The sequence below is a fragment of the Aythya ferina genome (assembly GCF_964211825.1).
Source record: "Aythya ferina genome assembly, chromosome: 17".
NCBI classification, from domain to species: Eukaryota; Metazoa; Chordata; class Aves; order Anseriformes; family Anatidae; genus Aythya; species Aythya ferina.
The window spans coordinates 13055775-13075680 of NC_140316.1; the positions used below are offsets into that span (position 1 = coordinate 13055775).

A 19906-nucleotide genomic window follows, 5' to 3' on the forward strand; every position below is an offset into this window, starting at 1 on the left:
CAGGGAGAATACAATGCTGTAAGCATCACTGAGCCTGCTGTGAACAGTTCATCTGATTCTAATGGAATTACAGGCTGAATATCTAGTAAGTAAGGAGAAGATTTCCATTAAAGCTAATAGTGTTGTTTTGTTTTGTTTGTTCTGTTTTGTTTTGTTTTGCTGAGGAAACTTTTTTTTTTTCTTCAGAAAGTATAATTTTTCTTTGGAAAGTTTTAACTTTGCATTAAAAAGGTGTTTTGTTTGTTTGTTTGTTTTTGTTTGTTTTGTGTTGTTTTTTAGTGAAAGCCATGATGTTCCAGATTTTCTTCAACATACAATATTAATATGTAAGTCTTTTGTGTTGTTGACTCTGAGTATTTTTCGTAGGGAAAATGTTTTTTTATTCCCCTGTGGTATATACGCTTGTATCACCAAAAGTTCAATTTTTGTTTAAAGCCAAATTTATCAGAATAAATAGGACCTATCGCCACTGACTGGGTTATTCATTAACTGAGGTGACCCTGGATTTGTTCTCACATATAAAAACAAAAATTAGTGCTCCAGTGATAAATCTGCTTCCTGAATATTTGAGAGGGTCTCATTGCAACCAATTCCAACCAATTCCAGCAGCCGGAACACTGAGGTTACACCAAGCAAGCAGAAGAAACAGCTTTGACCACAAGTGGCCAGGGCACTGAACCAGAAGCACACACTTTCTCATCCCTCACCACGCTCTAAGCCTGATAGGTTTTCCCATGTGCTTTCAGTCACGCCTCTTTAAATTTTTGAAAGCAACACTGAATAGTGAAAAATAGCTTGATTTCCTCTGGGTGTTTAAGAAAAAGTTTCTTGTTATTTCTCTAGTTGTATAATTAACGTTCCAGTTACAGCACAACGTAGGCACTTGTAAAAGGCTAAAAATTTATACAGGACAGGCACACAAATAAGTTGCCCTAAAATGCTGTCCACTGCTTTATAACTAAGATAACCTAATCTTTGTTTGCATGTATGTATGCATGTGCACACCGTGTTTCTACTTAGGACTGCTTCTCCTGGTATTTCTCTCTTCGTGATTGTCAAAAGCTGTCAGGATAACAGAAAATCTCACATTTGGTCTTGTTGCCTCCATGAGCTCAGTGAAGGTAGCTGTGATGCTTTTTATAGTTTGAAACTCCCTGTTAGAATTTAATTTAAAATTTCAGAAAAATGGCTTCACATTCGTATCATATCTGTTTATCAGTACCTGTTATGACCTTTCCTTTACATATTTCAATAAATTAATACATTGCAAATGTACAAATGTTTTACTTCTGAGTTACTTTTTAGGGAGTGGCAGAGGTCAGACGAGGATACTCAGAGCTGGGACGCTGACAACTGCACTGGTAAGCATCAGGCTAGAATGAGGGTTAGGGCTTCTGAACATGAAGGGTCAGGAGAGGACTCAGGCAGGTTTCTTGCAGAGCATCGAGCTGGGGATCCTGGGCATACCAGAGACAAGGACCAGATTCCTAGTTTTGCTTCTGCTTCATTCTGTACCGTGGTTCGTTCACCTAGACAATAATAGCAACTAGTTTGTCTGGCTGTGTGGTCAACAGACTTTAGTAAAGGTTGTTTGTAAATTATCTTGAGATTCTGTGATGAAAATTGCTGTACCAAACAGTTTATTTTAACCTGATTTGTGCATGTGCTAATATAGTCATACTCATATACATACAGGTTCACAGGATCAATTAACAGTTACTTCTCTTAAGCTGTCTGCAGCTACTGTACATGACAATGCCATAAAATCAGGGAACTACATATTCTAGAGTTAGCTCTTGAACCATCAGTCATAATGAGTGGAAAATGGAGCTATAAAAATATGTATTGACATTGGAGCGTGACCAAATGAGTTTAAACAACATACCCGAGCAGTAGATTTACATCTGCATTTGCATATACCACATATGCCAAATAGATCCCAGCTTTAGTTTCCATATTATATTTTGCATTTGACCATTAGATGACACAGGGCTAAATTATTATTTAAGACAGTAAATATTATAGAGGATAAATGACAATACCATACTCTGTCAATTCTGTTTCTATTCACAGCAATGAAACTGCATTATCATTGCAACAAGCTAATTTCATTTTGTTACAGATTGCACTGTGCCTGTAACAGACACTAATACAAATTAATTAAACTATATTGATTGTAACAAAAATTAAGTGCAAACTATTTAAAACTTCCTAAGTGATTAAATATAATAAAAGTTTGCAGACACAATTGCACAGCTGGCAGACCAAAGTCAGAAGAAAACAGTCACCCCACTCTAGATGTACAGAGAACCTGGCTCCTAACCTTGGCTTTTAAACTTGAAGCTTGACAAACAATATTTCTCCTGTGATCGGGACAGGTGGCAGTCCCATCACAGAGCACTTGCCAGCATTACCACTCTCCTCATTTAGACTTTACATCAAGTGTGTGCGAGCCCTGGCTTGAAATCAGATTCTTGTCTATAAGCAAAGACAAAGGGTAACACTTATTTATTAACGCTAGTTTTAAGAAACAAAGGTATTCCATAAAGGACCAGTGCCCATTTTGATTACACAATATTTTAAAGGGACATGTGATACACTAGAGGTCTATTTATATGTACATTTGAAAGTAACTGTTGATTACCGAAAATAATTGTTATCCTAAACAGATAGACACTGCTAGCAAGGTACAGAAAAACAATTTTACAACAGCATAAAATAATAACACTGTTTTGTTTGTGGCTACACAAAAGGATTGAAGAGTATAATTTTACTCTCTTAGACCAAATGAAGTCCTAAATTGGAAAAGCAGCTCCATCCAAGGTCGCCTCTGTTGTTTCCAAAAATATCTTGAAACAAACGCAAGAGGGGCACTTTGTTGGGTGTTATCTAGACATATATAGTTTCAATCAAATTCTTCAAGAAGTGTCAGAATAAAAGTCGAACATTTGTTTGACACTGCCAAGTCCCTAGCAAGTGAATCCCTTCAAAAGTTGAAAATAACTTTGATAACAGAATTAAGAATTTTAGGATGTTTTTTTTACACTTGAAAAAAAAAAAACACATATATTTGGGATGGAATTGTAAGCACTTTTTAGAAATTTCATAAAATGATTGTATAATTCTTTCCGCCGCACTGAGCGAAGTGTTACAAGGTTGTGTTAATGATCCTAGGAAAATATTTATAGTGCTTTTTCCAGGATAAGAGTTCTCTCTTCCCCTCTCGTTATATTTTATGATCAAGCTTCACTTCACGCAATTAAATCAACAAGCAGAAAAGAACCTTTAGTGTATAGAGATTTTAAAGCAATGCATTTCACATACAAATGGTTGAAGTACAGTGTGGTAAATACAAAAGGAATAGTAGGCACATCAGTAACAACCCACTACGAAGTATGCCACATTCCATCTCTTTGTTAGAAGGATTCAGGTTTTCTTCTCATTTGTAGCTGTGGGATCTATTTTCCTAAGGAGATTTGAGATGACTTTGTCATTGCTCATGAGATAATAAATTCCCAATTTTCGTTGCTGTCCTCTGAACATTAACTGCATCTCTCAGTGTTTCCTGACTCACTCATGCAGATACCTGAGCACTCTAATCAGCCTACATAAAATGAAAATGAAGTAGAGAAATCCTTTAGGACAAAAGATGCTGTATAAATGTAAAAGTATTAGTGGAACAGGTTGTCTGTGGGTGACTTTCAGTGTTCTGATACAGTTCTGTTTTCTTTTAAATATGCTGTGAAATCATGGCAAGCTTTAAAACATGGAAAAAGGGAGGTGGGTATGATGTTTTATATATACTCTAAAAAAAATCAGTTTCTGAATGTTGCAGTCCACAGGATGCTGTCTCAGAGAAATGCATCATTTAAATGCTAGTTGATACGCAAAATGCATCATTTTCACATGATTTTTAATTTTTAGATCTTCAATTTTTAGAATTCCAAATTAATCAACCCTTTTTGCTTTTGCTAATTCATCACTAATGGCTCTAAGATTTATGTGCTAACTCCAAAGAAATGCCTAAACACTGTTACTTGCCAGAAAATGCTGCAATAATGTAAACCAAATAAACTGCTTTATTCTTCCCATTTTATAACCTTAGAGTTTCAACATATTTAAAAAACAGTAATCTGATAAAAAATTGCATTCAGACTTATTTTAATTAGAGAAAAATCTCAATCATGATTTTTTCAGCATGAACCAGTTGTAAAATATATAATAAAGACATTGTGAGATTATTTCTTTTATTATTTCCCTTACATGGTTATTCTTTGTATAAGATGTATGCCTTTATAGTTTTGTTGTTGTTTCCTACATGCCAGGCGTATTTTCTATTCCATTAGAGGGAAAAGAAGTAGGGAGAGAGAAGAGAATTTATCTTTGAAAATTGGTAAGATCCCATTTTCCATACTCCTATCAACTGCATTTTTTCCGTTATTAGCAAAATGTGCAGGATTTGGCTTTATCCTGTTTCAGAAGTAGACCTAATTAAGTGCTTATTGTATAAATGAGTGTTTTTAAGACCTAAGCAGTTGCAATAAAATTTAGAAGCTTAAAAATGAAATGTTGTTCTGTAATGACAGACTGAACTGAAACGGTGCAATAGGCATTGGCTTGTGCAGATCCTCTTGCAGAAAAAGTACTCTAGTTCTTGGCATTCAGCAAATGCCAGTTGTGTGCATCCCAGTTTGCAAAAACACACTTTTCTCAAAACTATGAGAAATGGAGATTTTTAAAAAAGGTAAAAATATACTTCTTATTTTTATAATAAATAAAAATAATACCGTTAAACACAGGGTAATGCATAAGGCTGCATTTTAAACACTCTAAGTACTCCAGCACTAGATTTGTGCAAGACAGCCTCTCATACATGTCTAATAAAAATCAAATCGTATTGCTAACTACTTGTGGATTTTGGTTGTGCTGAGAAAAACTTGCACAAACAATTTTTGTTATAAATTAGAATGTGTCTAATGGAACATTGATTTGTGTTAGATGAAAGTCATTACTTTAAAGATAATTATAGTTCTTTTTTTTCCTCTGTCTCATAAATCTGATGCTGGCCCTTTTAATTCCTACTTGTTCTGTCAGGAGGAAGAATACAGAGCTAAATCCAGCAGACCTTATTTTGGCAAAACTCCCACTGAAGTCAGTAAGGGTTTTGTGAGAGTAAGGACTGCATGATTTGTCTCACAGTTCCTGCTGATTATTTGGAGTATGATTGCTAACACCAGAGCTCCTCACCAAGTTTGATGTTACCGCGGCACCGTGGCTGACAGCGTGTTTTTTTTTTGTTACAATCGTGAAAATCAGTGTAATGCAACTGTGAAAAATACCCTTTTCACCCAATGACCTTGGAATAAGATGGGCTGCCTTGGGGTTTTGGAGACTGTTGCTGTGGAACTAACGCTAAAGAAAGACATTGAGAATGTGGAGAACCCCTTTTAAATTCATACTGAAGATTTAAAGAACTCTTTAAACAAGCTGAAAGTAGGTCAAATTCTGATTGCTAAAAAACAATTAATCAATTGGATGTTGTCAAGACAGGTAGTACCTTGTGACAAAATGTTGATTCATGTAGTATTTCCTCACTGGAACCCTGACACATCCCTGAAAAAAAAAATCTGTTCCCATTACCGATTGCGATAGGCAGCTCAAGAGTTAACAGCATTCCTTCAGCAGGAGACCTAGTGCTACAAAAGATAATGTAGGGCAAACGTTGAGAATGAGTTCTTTGTCTTTTTCACTTAAATCTGAGCAAATCCAGGCAGGGCCAATGAGAGAAAGCAGATCTCTAAGCATCTGTGCTGTCCTCATCCACAACCAAGACAACGGCGTTCCAGTTTCCCACAGCACCCCGGCCATGTGTCACGACCTTTCTCCCAAGGTGACACCTTTCAGGCGACAGCACTTCAGCCTCTGCGGCCTCCCAGCCGTGTCTGCCTGCCTTCTCGTGGCCGCTGACTCCAGGCTCACCAGACACTGCCAGAGTGGTGATTTAGGAACTGGAGCGATACTGCCAAGTTGCTCGGCTTAGAGCACTTGCTGAGGACAGCCACTGGGTATAACAGAGAATTTTCAGTTGCTGTTGATTTGGGCCAGACAAGAAACAGTGATCTAAGGAAAAAAGGCTTTCTACTTCATTTCCAGCTCCTGAACCAGCAAGTCATTTGGAGAACAGTTTTTCATGCTCATCATAAGGCCGTTTTCTAGGCTCTGAACTGTTCTAAATGCTTCTGCCGTATTGTGTTTTATAACAGTGATCACCATCACAGCTGTAGGAAAGCCTTATCAAGAAAGATCTGGAAATCACTATATTTAAACATAATAAAACACCATAGCAGCACCTAACTGTGATGTCTGTAGGCAACTATACATGACTTCACTCACAGTAATACCTGTGCGAATAAAGGTGTACAAGTAAGTATTCATAGATTTGGGTTACTTAAGGAAGCCTAAGAACATTTACTTTACTTACTATAGCTCCTATGGAGGTAAAATGGTACTGTGAATATAAACAAAATAATCTGATCTCCAGATGATAAAATGGCTGGTTAAATAATATGGTGAATGTGATGTTTTCTCATGCCTGTTTCTGATGCCTGTAACTATTTCATTTCTTAGCACTATGTGCAAATCTCCTGTGGCTCTAGGGACAGTTGACGTCAACGTGACTAACTAATGCAAAGCTGCACAACACTACAAGAGTTTTTATAGCTGGAATACTTTCTCATCCAGTTCTGGATAAAGATAAGGAGAAGCCTTTTGAAGCAAAGTAAGCTGCTGCTCATGACTGCTCTGATCGGTGTTCCAAATGGAAGAAATTTGGTAAGTGCTGAGACCCCAAGTTTAACTGTGCACATTTTTTTATTTATTTCAGCCTTCACAAGGGAAAGGCAGGTATTTTTTCTCTATGGTATGTTTAATCTTATTAATTAACCAGCTAGACTATTAATAATAACAACAGAAAAAAAAAAAAAAAAAAAAAAAAAAAAAAAAAAAAAACAGAAGTAAGCTTTTTGTTGCAAGTTAGGAAGTAAAGATACAATTGCAAAACTCAAAGATTTTTGAATGCTCCCATCAAATCCCAAACTATGTGGAAAAGCCAGTGAACAGAATCCATTAAATTTGCATTTATTAAATGTCCACTTATATAAAAGCTATAAATAGCTTGAGTTTTTCCAATTTTCTTTTCATAACAGTTATTATGATTTTCTGCTTCATCTCAGAAAGTAATTTTGCTGCTGCTGTAGTGTATAATCTGTGTGCCCTTTCTTGGTGCAGTACAAATGACAGAGCACTAATCAGATCAGAGCAACAATCACGTCATCGTTGAGTAACTAGCAATAAACTGTTTTTACAAGGAAGAAAGATGAACTATTTTTAGGGTAACTCTGAACTGAAAAACAGAAAATGATTATACTGTCTTACTCTACATCATTGCTATGAACTTCAAAAGCAATACTTTTGCCTGGGCAGCAGACTAATCCACATAATAAATCTCTGTATAAATGGTCTAGTCAAATAGAGCTTTTAGGATTTTGGTAAAAGTTTTGAATTGAAATGTATGATATCCCCTTTCCCTCCCCCTTTTTTTGCTGGCTTTGAACCACAGGCAGTCCTCCAGCACTGCATCCTAAGTAACCTAGATGCCCGGTTTTGGTGATTATCCCAAGTTTTCAGCATGTCTTATGTCTAGATGTCTATGTTATCTTACTGTTGTAGGCATTTATTCAGCAAACCCTCATTTGGAAGTCCAGGTACATGACTTCCATAACCTTCAGACCTATAGGCTCTACAATGCAATGCAGGTGTTGTATGGTAACGGTGGTAATGGTGGTACATGATGGTAATGATGGTACAGAGCTAGCAAGAAGAAAATTTACAGATGGCTCTAGAGATGGCTGTGCCCACACTGTGTAGTCTGCACATGCCTTTTTCCTGAGCTTCTCCCTTTCTGGTTGATACGGTTTCCCTTCAGCGCCTTCCTCCAGCCTGTTCTCTTGCTGCCATCATGGAAGCAGCCTCTGGTGGCAACACATCGCCTTCCCCTCACTTCAGCTAACTCTACCTGTGCCTGTGTCCTACACAGCGGCCTTCCCTTCACGCTCCCTGAAAATGTGCGTAGGGGAGAATGTGCTGCTTCTCCTTGTCATGGGAAAGATTAGCGTGCAGCTGTTGAGAAAGACTATCTTCAGCTATTCAGCAGTGTGGGAGGGCTTACATGAGGATGTCCTGAGCATCTGTGGACGTGCTCCTTAGGCATTGGTGGGGTTTTGAACCTTCTGGGGGGCATCTGAAATAAATGTCATTAAATGACCCTGAGCTTTCCAAACCTCTTTTTCCTGTAACCCAGCAAGAAACTTGGCACAAAGCATTTATCTTCTATCACTTCTTTCACCTACAAAATGTGAAAAATAAAACCATACAGCCAAAATGGAGTCATCATATTTTATTTTAGTTCTGTTATCAAATATATTTAATGTAAAGGCAAACTAGGAACTGTACAGTTACCAGACTCTCTCTTGATAGAGAAAACAGCAGCAGATTTCATAGGTATGTATCAGAGAAAACCAAGTAATTTTTTGTGTCCAAATTACATCTGAAAGAACTATCAGTGATAAAGTCCATTCTACTTTAGGCAGGAAATAGGAAAAAAAAAGAGAAGAAAAAAACCTATCTAGAAATTCACTAAGCCAAGAGACTAAAGAAGAACAGCAGGAGCTCTCGTCACCTAGACTTATCTCTCTGCTTCTAGTCTTTGATTGTGACTAAGAGGCGCTCATCAGAAATGATGAAGCGTGAGGGACAGTTTCAAGCCTCATCTGCATTCCTTTTACCCTGGGTCAGCCATGGGTCTCACGATGCAATTTTAAGGGCAGTGGCAGTTGCCTGTGGCTCACAGGTTAAAACCACAGTACGAGGGAGCCTTGCATATCTACCTGTTTGGCGTAGCTGGACGTATACAGGAACCACTGTGCCATATTTACATCCATCAATAGCCCTCCTTCCCTGGGATGTCCTTCCTTGGCTAGTGCAACCACTTTGGAATCAGGCTGCACAGATGAAACAGCAAGATGCCCTCAGTGGAGAAAGCCTTTAGGGGACCACAGCTGGCCCAGGTGGACAACTAAGAAAAATGAGAAAAAGGTATATGTGCAAGAAAAATGCATTTGTTAAAACCAACAAAAGACAATGGAAAAAAATTCAGAATCCAAGTAATTGTTCTCAGAACCTACTCCTGACGCTGTAGCAATGAACTGTCTCCTGGAAGCACAATCAGTTTAATTCAACCATGCAAGGAAAGTATGACTAGGAGTGTGCAGGCAAGGTCTGTGCAGCTCGGAGTGAAAATGGCTCCATTCTTGCCAGTCACACTAGATGAATAAATACAATAGGGAAGGAGAGGGCCAAGCCAGGAGGTCCACAATTATACAATATTGAGTCCCAGACCTTGCAAAAATGTAATCTTAGAGATACAGAATAAGGAGCAGAGCAATTACATAAGTTTTCCGTGACCCTGGAAAAGGATTTTTTTTTCCCTTTGATCTCTCTGCAGATGCATGCCATTCCCAGACTCATAAAACAGATTTACGATGACGTTCACCCTAGTGCAGATTTCATAACAGATCTTCCTAACCATGTTTTGTTGTCACTTAAACAATGGAGGAAAAGCTTCATCGAGTGCTTAGTTGCCCTCCTTGTTTATCCACCAAAACCAAATAAAATACAACAATTTTTTTCAGAAATGATTAAAGCAACAATGTCAAGAAAGAGGTTACCTTTAAGAAGTCAATGCAATGTCTTCCCACTTTATGCTGATATAAAAAAGGCAGAATTCATAATACAAGCCTATCTTTACCTCCTTCCTGAATGACTTGACCAATGGCTGTTTGATTTTGTTGTTTTAGAAAACATTCTCTCTTACATTCCATTAACTGCTCAAAGTCCTGCCACATTTTAATTTGCTTCATATTTGGCCCATGACTTTCCCGTACAACTTTCTGCTTCTCTCGTAATTTCTGTTAAAAATACAAAAATATTAGATTACTGAAACGGTTTTAAACCACAAAAATTGCTTACAAAGACAGCTTGGAATGACAAGGATTTTTATATGCTACTGAAATATTATTACCTTTTGTTCAAGTTAATAACACTCCTTGCAAGCAATAAATGAATCAGCACCTGGGACTTATCTATCTGCTTTGTATGGATTGACAATCCTTTCAGTATCTTAAAACCGCCTAAATAATGGTCTCATATATTTGAGAAGTTATGGTAGAAATCTGAGTTTATTTCCATACAGAGCTCTTGCAGTGTCAAGTTGCAGCCTGCAATGCATTCATATTATCATATTATAGACGTGAAATTAATGTTTCACAGCAAAACCTGCTATTGATCATTAATAGTGGTGGCCCAAACCTGCAGAAATCACTCACAGACTGACTCATAAAAAGAAAACTAATAAAAGAAAGATGTTTAGCATGAATCGTAAGCCTAACTTCTTCCGCGCTGATCTGAGCTTCATGCAAGATTAAAAACGGACAACTGCTTTTGTTTAGCACTGCTACAACGATGATCCCTTGGCCTTTAATAACAGTGATAAAGCTGACAGGCTCAAAATTTATTGTCTTCAACGGGTTGCTTTATATACAACATAAAATTTGAGCTGGCACAGTTTGTTATGTCCATGTTTCAGTTTCTTATCCAAATGGTTTACAGGGAATGTGCTGTCACATTAAGCTGTTTGACTATCTTTTACAAGTGGCTCATGCTATACTCTGCAGGAAATCAAGCCCTGAAGAGCGAGCATGATCTCTTTTCAGGGTATTAATTACCATTGCCAGCAGTAATGGAATTTTCTTTGTAGGCTGCAATGTGCTTTTTATAAAAGACTGACCACAACATTTGGTAGTAAGGCCCACAAAAATATGAACTGTGTGATGTTTTTACAGAGTAAAAACCTCATTCTTACCTTCCCCAGGTTTTCTTGCTCAAGGATCATTCGTGTATACTGCTCTCTAAAGGAAATATATGATAATTTTATTATGATTTTATTTGGTTCTAAATAATAGGACAGAATAATGATATAACCATGGAAAATTCTGAAGGTATTATGAGGTTCATGCATAGATAGTCAGAAGAGAAAGCATGAAGGAACCTTTTATTCATTAGACAACATATCCTTGACATCAGGGATTGCCTTGATTCTCTCAGTTGTGCAGCTGGCAAAAGTGGTATTGGATAAAATCCCTTACATTTTCAAAGCAGGCATAATTACTGCTGCTTCCAGCTTGAAGACAACAGCAAGATCGTTTAGATAAGACATACTTGATCCCTTTTTAATGATGTATTTATGCTAGTGGTATTCTAAGCTTAGCCCTTGGCCCTAATTTGTACAAACATCAGAGTTTACAAATCCACAGCCCTTAATTGCCATGAATGTAGGGATAGAATGAGTGGGAAAGTAGAGGAATGAAGAATAGCAGTTCAGTCCAGGTTTAACAAATCCAGTCACTGCAATAGAACCGCTGTGTGTCCCTCACCTTCCGAAGACAGCCGTCACATTTAGGTGCCTAAATATAGGTTTAGAAGTGTAACTGTTGACATTCGTTATTAAAAATCTTGGCTGTACACCTTTGCCTGTAACAAGTGGCTGGGTCGCCTTCTGACACAGGCAAACTTAATACATGAAACCTGACAATACGATATTGCAAACCATAACGGCATGATTCAGATACATTACTATGTTTGTGTTTGTTTGTTTGTTTTTGAAATAGGACAATAACAATCTAAAAATAAATTACTGTATTTCATGTGTCATGGTACGCTTAGAGACTGAGCTTTTGCTAGTGGAATAAAAATTAACCCAGTTCATCTAAAGAAATTTTCAAATTGCTCAGGATAGAAGAACTAGGTATAGCGAAATCCTAATTTCCAGAAAGAAATACCAGCCTTTCTGCTATCAGTGTGAAGGTTTGCTACAGCATAGTGAGCAGCCGTGTAGAACCAATGCATCATGTTTCTCATATCCCTTCCTTCTATTTCTATGAGCTACTCCAGGATTTCAACTGGAGCACTTGGGCCCCAGGCCACCTGGTCCTGCCTGCCATCCTCCCTGCAGAAGGGATGTGCAAGGAATGCAGCTGGATCGTTTTATGATCTGTCACTCTCGGACAATTCGAGCCAGAACAAATCAGAGCAGTCTTGAGACTGCTCCAAGCACTGTGCAGACACAGCTGATCCCTAGCAATCCTCACCAAATCAGAGCAACACTGAATCTTCTTATTTCCACTGGCACATAGCGTATGTTCACACACATTTGGCCTCAAGAACACTTGCTTTTTTTTTTTCTTTAATAGAATTTTCAAAGTAATCATCAGAAAATAAGACGTCTTTCCTAGTAAGTTTTTCTTTACTATTTATAATGATGACTGGAAAGAATGCAACTTGATAACTTCATTAAAAAAAAAAAAAAAACACACACACACAAACTTCTATTTTTAGAGAAGAAAATTAACTTTTCACATTCCTAAGAACTGACTCCACGGAACAGAGAGTTTATGTTCAAAAAAAAGAGTGTTGGAATTAAGACATTTTTTGCTCAATACGTTGTTAGGAAAGTGCTGTTCTATTTATGGTTCATTTTCACTCCGTTTACATTCCAGTGCCTGCTGAAAAATACGTTCACATTCTAAAATGATGTCTAGAAACATTTTGTTATCTTCTCATTTTTTGTAAAAATCTCTATATGGAACTTCGTTGTAATTCATTTAAACACAACTGGTTTGCGACCTCTTACGGAAGGTCAGAAATGTGTGTAGTCACCGTGAGAGGGATGATTTCTCTAGCTTCTGTGCCCACAGTTAGCAAGTGAAGCAGGGACAGCAGAGATAATGCTCTGTTCACATTCTCCTCACCATACCTGGAATGACATAGCTGGACTCACCCTTAATTCCAGCATTTGGATTTGGGGGCTTGTCTGCGTGAGTATCGACACTGTGGATGTTTCTGTCACAAGTGTTTGAGCTGGAGCATTTTTTTGCTTAACATTTGTGAATAAACTCGGACCCTCCCCTTCCCTGCAAGGCCATAAAAGGCCAGTGCCTGCTGCTTGACCCGCATTTCCTCTCAGCTGCTTGGCTGAGCTCTGCTGCCTTTCATACTAATGAATGTTCACATCATCACTAAGATTTTTCTCACAGCTATTTCTCTTTTTACCCTTCTGCTTCTTTTTTTTTTTTTTTTTAATCTGCCTTCATTCAATAAATCTTTTGCATCCTTCAGCTTTCTGTTATTTTGTGAGAGTAAGAAGCTCCTTAGCCTCCACTCACTTTATGTCTTTACATCTTTTTCTTCTCTCACCATAACATTATTGGTTTTAATTCATTTCTTACTCTTATTTTTCCTACATTGTTTTCTGCATAGTATTTCACTATTTTCATGGCTTGGATCCTTGCAGAAGGCCTCTGATGGATATTAATCTAGCCTTTCATTTCCTAGCAACTTCTGGTTCATGTTCTGGAACAGCAAGAGATGCAGCTCCACTGGCACCACTCTCAAGGTGCCTCAGGACAATTTCTAGTTTATGAAGGATCTGCCAGAGGAGACGATCTCATCTCTCAGTGTCTCTTGACAGAATCCTTGGAGTTTTCTCATTGACATGTGGCTGTCTCTATCAATGGCCCCACTCCAGAGCCTGTAAAATCTTAGCTATCAGCTACTGCCTTTTTCCACTCCACTTCCCCAATGAGTGAAGAAATTGCCTCAGGTGATACTGAACGATATTTGATTGTTTGCCAGGTTTGATGGGGCAACCTGATCTAGTGGAAGGTATCCCTGGCAGGTGTATTGGAACTAGATGATCTTTAAGGTCCCTTCCAACCCAAACTATTCCATGATTCTGTGTTTACTACCCACTTACGGTTGCTTCCCTAGTTGCCACCACCGCAAGAGAACTGTCCAGAAATTGTTCTGAGAGGTAGAGACCTAAGAGGACAGATATCTTGGGAAATTAACTTATTCTTCCATTTTCTTTAAGAAGTGATAAAAAGCTAGTGGTTCTGTTTTCTTGCTGTGACATCTGCATGATAGATTGTCTAAAGCTTTAAAATGAAATGCAGAATGATTATTATTTATCTAATTTAGTTTTGTCTTTGCTTTACCACTCAGTAATGTCTTTGAATCGTTTTGTGAATGGGACAATTTTGCGAAGCATTTTGGCATGTTGCACAGAAAGCTGTACATGAACCACAGCTCTGACATGACAGTTTATACAGATCTCAAGCAACAATCTGTCACGTCTCTGAAATACAAACGCAGGAATTTAGGAAGAGGCCTCACGTTAAAGATTGATATTGCTGTGGCTTTTTAAAGCCTACACAATAAAGCAAACTGTAGGAATGCTGACTGATGCAGGTTGTGAGATGGAGAGGTACAAGGCAGAGCTGTTGTCCCCTCTGCACTGAACTAAAACTGGTGTACTCTGCAGAGATTCCTTTAGACAGTGTGACTGCACTGTTGAAGAGGCCCAATCGTACTTTCAAAAGATCAAAGTGTTTTTCACTCATTCCATTCATTAAAAAGTAAAACAAAAACAAACAAACAAAAAACAAAAACAGACTTCTTGGTCTAACACAGCAGACCTTAACTTTACTACTATAGATCTACTGTTTGGGTAAATATTTTCATGACTGATAAATACTATTGTGTGAAAGCCACAGACAACTTCATAAATCTAGTCACAACAACTTAAACTTGCTCAGTTTGTCGAAAACTAGAATTTAAGATTTTTTTTTTGGTCAAAAATAAAACTAGCTGGAAAACAGGATTGCTATTTCATACAAATTTCTAAAATTAAAAAAAATATTAAGAATAAAACAGGTATTTTCACATTTTTATCAAATGAAAGTTAAAAATATTTCATTATGTTTTTTTTCTGGTGTTTAATTTTGATGGGACTGAACCAGCCTGTGGACTTTATTGCCTAAATTTTGTTTCAACTTTTATATTGTATGAAAAGATTTAATATATACACAATTTTAAACAGGATACTTTTACAAAAATATTTGGTATGTTGTAAAGCATAAAAAATCTGTATGACATGGTAATATTTAGATTTCTTTCCACAGATAATTAAACCAAAATATCTCATTCTCAAAAAACATTTCAATCTTTTTGGCAGGACTGCATTATTTGAAATAGAAAACTACACAAAATAATTTATCAGCTCAATTCATAACCTTTTCTGTTTCTCTTCCTACCAGACAAAGGCAAGGGGTCCTGAAAAACCTCTCAGTCTGAAGCAATCGTTCTGTCAATTAAATTGAGTGTAAAAATGAAGGTTACTGTGACGGTATGGAACATTAATCATTCTACCTCCAGTGAAAACTGCAAATAGTAGCAAACCAAAATGCATTTCGGATCTGTCTATGCAGTCCTCCATTTCTGTACTAGGGATGGTGATAGCTATTACACCTGAAAGAACAGTAGATTTGTAAGAATTGGCCAGAATCTGAGGGCAGCATGTGGTTGCTGTCTTTGAGAGGTGGTAGACCAACTCCTGCCTGCTGGAGTCTTGGTATAGACTTGGCAGAGGGATTATGTCTGGTAGAGTCACACTTCCTGCGGGACCTAGCTGAAGCACAGCTTTTCTGAGCCTTTGCCAGCAGGGGCTGCAAGTTAAAACCACTATCTGGGGCCTATAATCTCAAGCAGGAAGGGAAAATCTTTTGGTATGTCTGAGAGAATTCATAGGTTTACAACAGTATATACTGGAATTCAAGATGCTTATTTTTAGATTATTATAGTGTTTCTAAATTTATCAGGTGAACTCCTTCAGTTCAAATGCCAGTGAGAAAATTCCTAACTTTAGTCTTAGTTTATGAATATCCCTCAAGTTAACACAAGGAAACACAATAATCCATTTACCGAATTGCCTTTCGCCTCTCCTGAGGATCTGGGGAGACGTACATCTTCATTTCTTCTTTAGCACGTTGGAGCTGTATTTCTAGATTCTATAAATGAAGACACAAATGTTTTAAAAATATATAATTCCTATTTCATTTCACAAAGAACGATTTAGTCCTTCCTGTGATCTTACCCTCTTCATGCAGTTCACATAACGGTAGTTGCTTTCTTCCTGAATGCACTCCTCAAGGAGTCCTTTCACTTCCTGTAGTACAGGAATAAGATTTCAATGGATAACATAACTCAAAGTCCATAGTACATGCCCTGTGTTGCTATATAAACCACGAGAGTCCATAACAGAAACAGGCATAATTCTGAACTGATCCTTTCTTAAATGTTTATATTTGGGCTTTACAGAAATCTCTCTTAAAGGGAAAGATAACTGAAAGGGTAACATTTTTAGATGTGCAATTTCAGTCACAGTTAGAGAAGACTGTGAATTGTTGTTTACTAATAAATCTTCTACAAGACACAAGCACTACCAAAAGTCTTGTTTCTAAGCACATCTTAAGTGCTAAATATGGTTCCTTTCCTAGAACATGTCTGCAAAACGTATGTTAGAAGCTATGAACACGTTGATGCTATGTCAATTAGCAATCAATAATTATGTTGAGGGGTATGTAGATAGGGGGCTAGTCCCATCCCTTAACGGTCAAAGAAAACATACCAAGAATATTGGTAATTCAATGGAATTTGGATTACATGTACTCCCAAACCACAATGAAGTTGTCAACTCCAAAGCTGTGTCACCATATGAATTTCAGACCATCAGCTGGAAAACTGAATTCACCAGTTCCGCTGCAAAAGTTTGCTAACAGTCACGTCCAGCCTAATCAGTGGACTTGATTGTCATCGTGTGTTAGAACATGACTAAGGTTTGTCTGCCAAGGAAAAAGCCTAGGTTGATATTGCAAAATAGTTCTTACAGAAGGTCCACCTCATAGTAGTTTCATCTGTACGTTCTTTTATTATTCTTGGATTAAACCATATATAGGTACTTTTAGTGCAGGGAAAGAATATCTATATATCCACCTACACTTTAAATGTACACCTTTTTTATTGCAAAATACATTACTTATGTTGGCAAACCCTTGAGAAATCCAAGTCCAGACAAAGCTCATAGGAGGTAATCTAGTGAGATAAAGCAGATTCATGTACATTAATACTGACCCCACATCAGAGTATAAAACTAGTTTAGGTACCTCCCTTCCTAGAAGTGTTGTAGTGCAAGCAATATGTAAACTACATACAGACAAGCCCTTAGCTATACTTATATATATATTTTTTAAAATGCATCCATATATTTATTTTTTTTGTCTATAATTTTCAAGAATGCAAGACAAATCACATTTAATAAGTATCCTTGCCATCAGTTTCAGTGCATTAATTAACCATTGGATTGGTTTTGCTAATGTAGTGAATCTGCTAAATGCATTTGAAGATTTGTCTTCACAAATTAATCCTTAACATTTCATTGTCAGATTCTTTCCTAACGGATACTATTAGGTCAGCAGGATTTCTGGCAGATGGATCTTTTACAATACTTTTGCTAACCAGTGCTGGACTTCAGTGGATGGAGCAATGTACATGTACCACTGAGCTCATTCAGAACAGGAGATGTGTGGGTCTGTAGCTAGTCCACAGCAGCTTCATGCATGATTTATGTAGTTGTAGATCACCACTTACTCATTTCCACCTGCAGTGAGCTTCCATATCAAAAGGGAAGACAGGGATATATCAAACCATAATAAATATATATAATAAATAACATGTTGCACAGCATTTATCAATGTGTGACCAAGGCACCATCTTACCTGTTCCAGCGTGGAGCGATTGCTCTCTAGCCCTGCTGCACAACTGTCATACTGGATTTTTTTTTCATCGCATTCTTGAGTTAATTCCTTATGTGAAAAGGGCAAAAGAGTACATAAATAAAGCCTTCAACTGACTGACATGTGACATTCAAGCAGGCTCCGTTCTTGTTGGTGTCACACATCAACCTCAGCTACTGGCACGCTCACCAGCACTTACATAAAACTAGCTGGCACGTGGGTATTATTTATTACACATGGTAAAGCTGCATACTGGCAGATCAGCTGTATACACCACAACACAGCATGCAAATTTCCTCTTTACAGCCACAGCCATAGCTTTAATGTGGTAGACAAATATGGCAGTGTTTGCAAGAAGAAAGGAAATAGAATTACAAAACTGAAAATTAAGAATTTACGAATTTCATAGCTCTATTTACTTCTAGAGCAATGAGAGAAATCTGTCATTCATACGGACTAATATAGGTCTTAGATCAATTAAATATTATTTGCAATCCATTTAAAGCAGAAAAAGCTTTGAAACTAATTTCAAAATTAACTTTGCTATGATTTCAAACTACGATTTTTTTAAATTTTCCCCTGGTATAGTAATTACATTTTATTATTATTTTTAGAAATTACTATAAAGGACAAAATATTTGCCTGATTTTGTGCCTGTACTGTCAGCTTTTAAGAACTCCATTCTTGTTGCTTGTTAAAAATCACTGTTGACCTATTCTGGTATTTCCAGCTTTCCTTCAGGGTTGATTATGTCCTTGTACAACACAACAGAGAGCTGTAAATGATGTTTCTTTGTAATTTTGACCTTATTTACATAGAATGAGAGGAAGGTTTAATAGATTAAAATAAACCTACTTCAAAGGCAAGAAAAAACACACAAAACAAGGTGTGCAATTAAATAAAGTTGATGAGACACAAGGGATTTGCATTATTTGAAGCATTTAGGCATCTGATAAGTGGAATCAAACTAATCATATTCTGACTTCCATTTTTACGTGGTCTTAGCTCAACCTCTAAACTGCATTGCCATGAAGTTACTGGTGCCTTATGAGGGAGAGGATGTGCATAGACATATAAACACTAGAAGTCTGTACATACAATAAACTCCTGCTGTAACTGTAACACTTGACTGCACGGACAAATTTGCAGAGCAAAACATAGGACTGCCTCCCAAAGTCTGCTGCTGCCTACCCTAATTCATTAACAAGCACTGTTTAAAGCTTCTCTGAAGTTTTTCTACTAACCTGGCACTTCTGGCGCAATTGTCTCAGTTCTTTGATAACAGGAGCTAAGCTGGACTTCTTCTCTGCCACCATAGTATTCAGTTTTTTTACCTGATAGAGTGACAAAATAATATACTTTAATAATATATTAATACTACATTTACATGATTGGGCATGTAAGGAGAAAAAAGAAAACCAAAATATGGAAAGAAAAAACATGTGACGTAAGGAGACTGAACTATGTGTAATAAAACATAAGCGCAGGCCTAATTAACTAAGGGAAAGAGGCCATATTGCAGTAGGGTCAGTACCACAAACCAGACAAATTCTGTTTCCATTGTTTGAAGTGAGAACACCACAGACATGTCCAGAAGACAGTCTATGTGCCAGACACCTAAACAACTTAAGGAGTGGGAAAAAGGAATGAGCTGTATAGACATGACTGAAAAAAAAGAGATCCTTAAAACAAAACAAAACAAACAAACACACCCTGCATAGGTTAAATAAAATTTGAACATGCTTAAACAGAGTCAATTTAAAATATTTATACTGAAAATTCAAATTCTATCCAGCTTTCTATTTGAGATTCATTCTATTTAATTATACCATTTTATTTCTAACGTGCCTTAATGATTTCAAAGAACGCTGTTTTGCTTTGGGCTCTTTTATTTTGCTTCTGTGGCTATGTATTAAGTTGGAAGACCACAGATCTAAGTATAATTGAAAGTTAGGCTACACAGAAAAAGAAAAAAATATTTAGCTCTTTGGGAATGTTAAATATTGGTTTTTAATGAATGCTTAACTCCAGTGACACAAGGAAAAAAAAGATTCTGTTAACAATTCAAACCTCTTAACTTTTCAAATACTGTGCAGGAACAA

The 19906-nt window shown here is 37.1% G+C and overlaps 1 protein-coding gene and 1 long non-coding RNA gene across 2 annotated transcripts in view; one reads left to right on the top strand and one right to left on the bottom strand.

The window, feature by feature from the left end:
• LOC311420479 lies at positions 1 to 4699 on the top strand. The gene is made up of 4 exons (XR_014684340.1): positions 1 to 85; positions 280 to 326; positions 1306 to 1361; positions 4300 to 4699. It is a non-coding gene; the product is annotated as an uncharacterized lncRNA (long non-coding RNA).
• A 3741-nt stretch (positions 4700 to 8440) lies between these two features.
• The window catches only part of IFT81 (intraflagellar transport 81), a 42503-nt gene continuing 31037 nt past the window's right edge, over positions 8441 to 19906 (bottom strand). Inside the window, exons 13-18 of the mRNA XM_084491406.1 lie at positions 19049 to 19138; positions 17787 to 17873; positions 16106 to 16177; positions 15934 to 16019; positions 10979 to 11024; positions 8441 to 10025 (exon numbers count right to left, since the gene is read on the bottom strand). Of these exons, the coding sequence (XP_084347532.1) occupies positions 9843 to 10025; positions 10979 to 11024; positions 15934 to 16019; positions 16106 to 16177; positions 17787 to 17873; positions 19049 to 19138 (564 nt within the window). The 3' untranslated portion in view covers positions 8441 to 9842. The remainder of the gene's footprint in view (positions 10026 to 10978; positions 11025 to 15933; positions 16020 to 16105; positions 16178 to 17786; positions 17874 to 19048; positions 19139 to 19906) is intronic.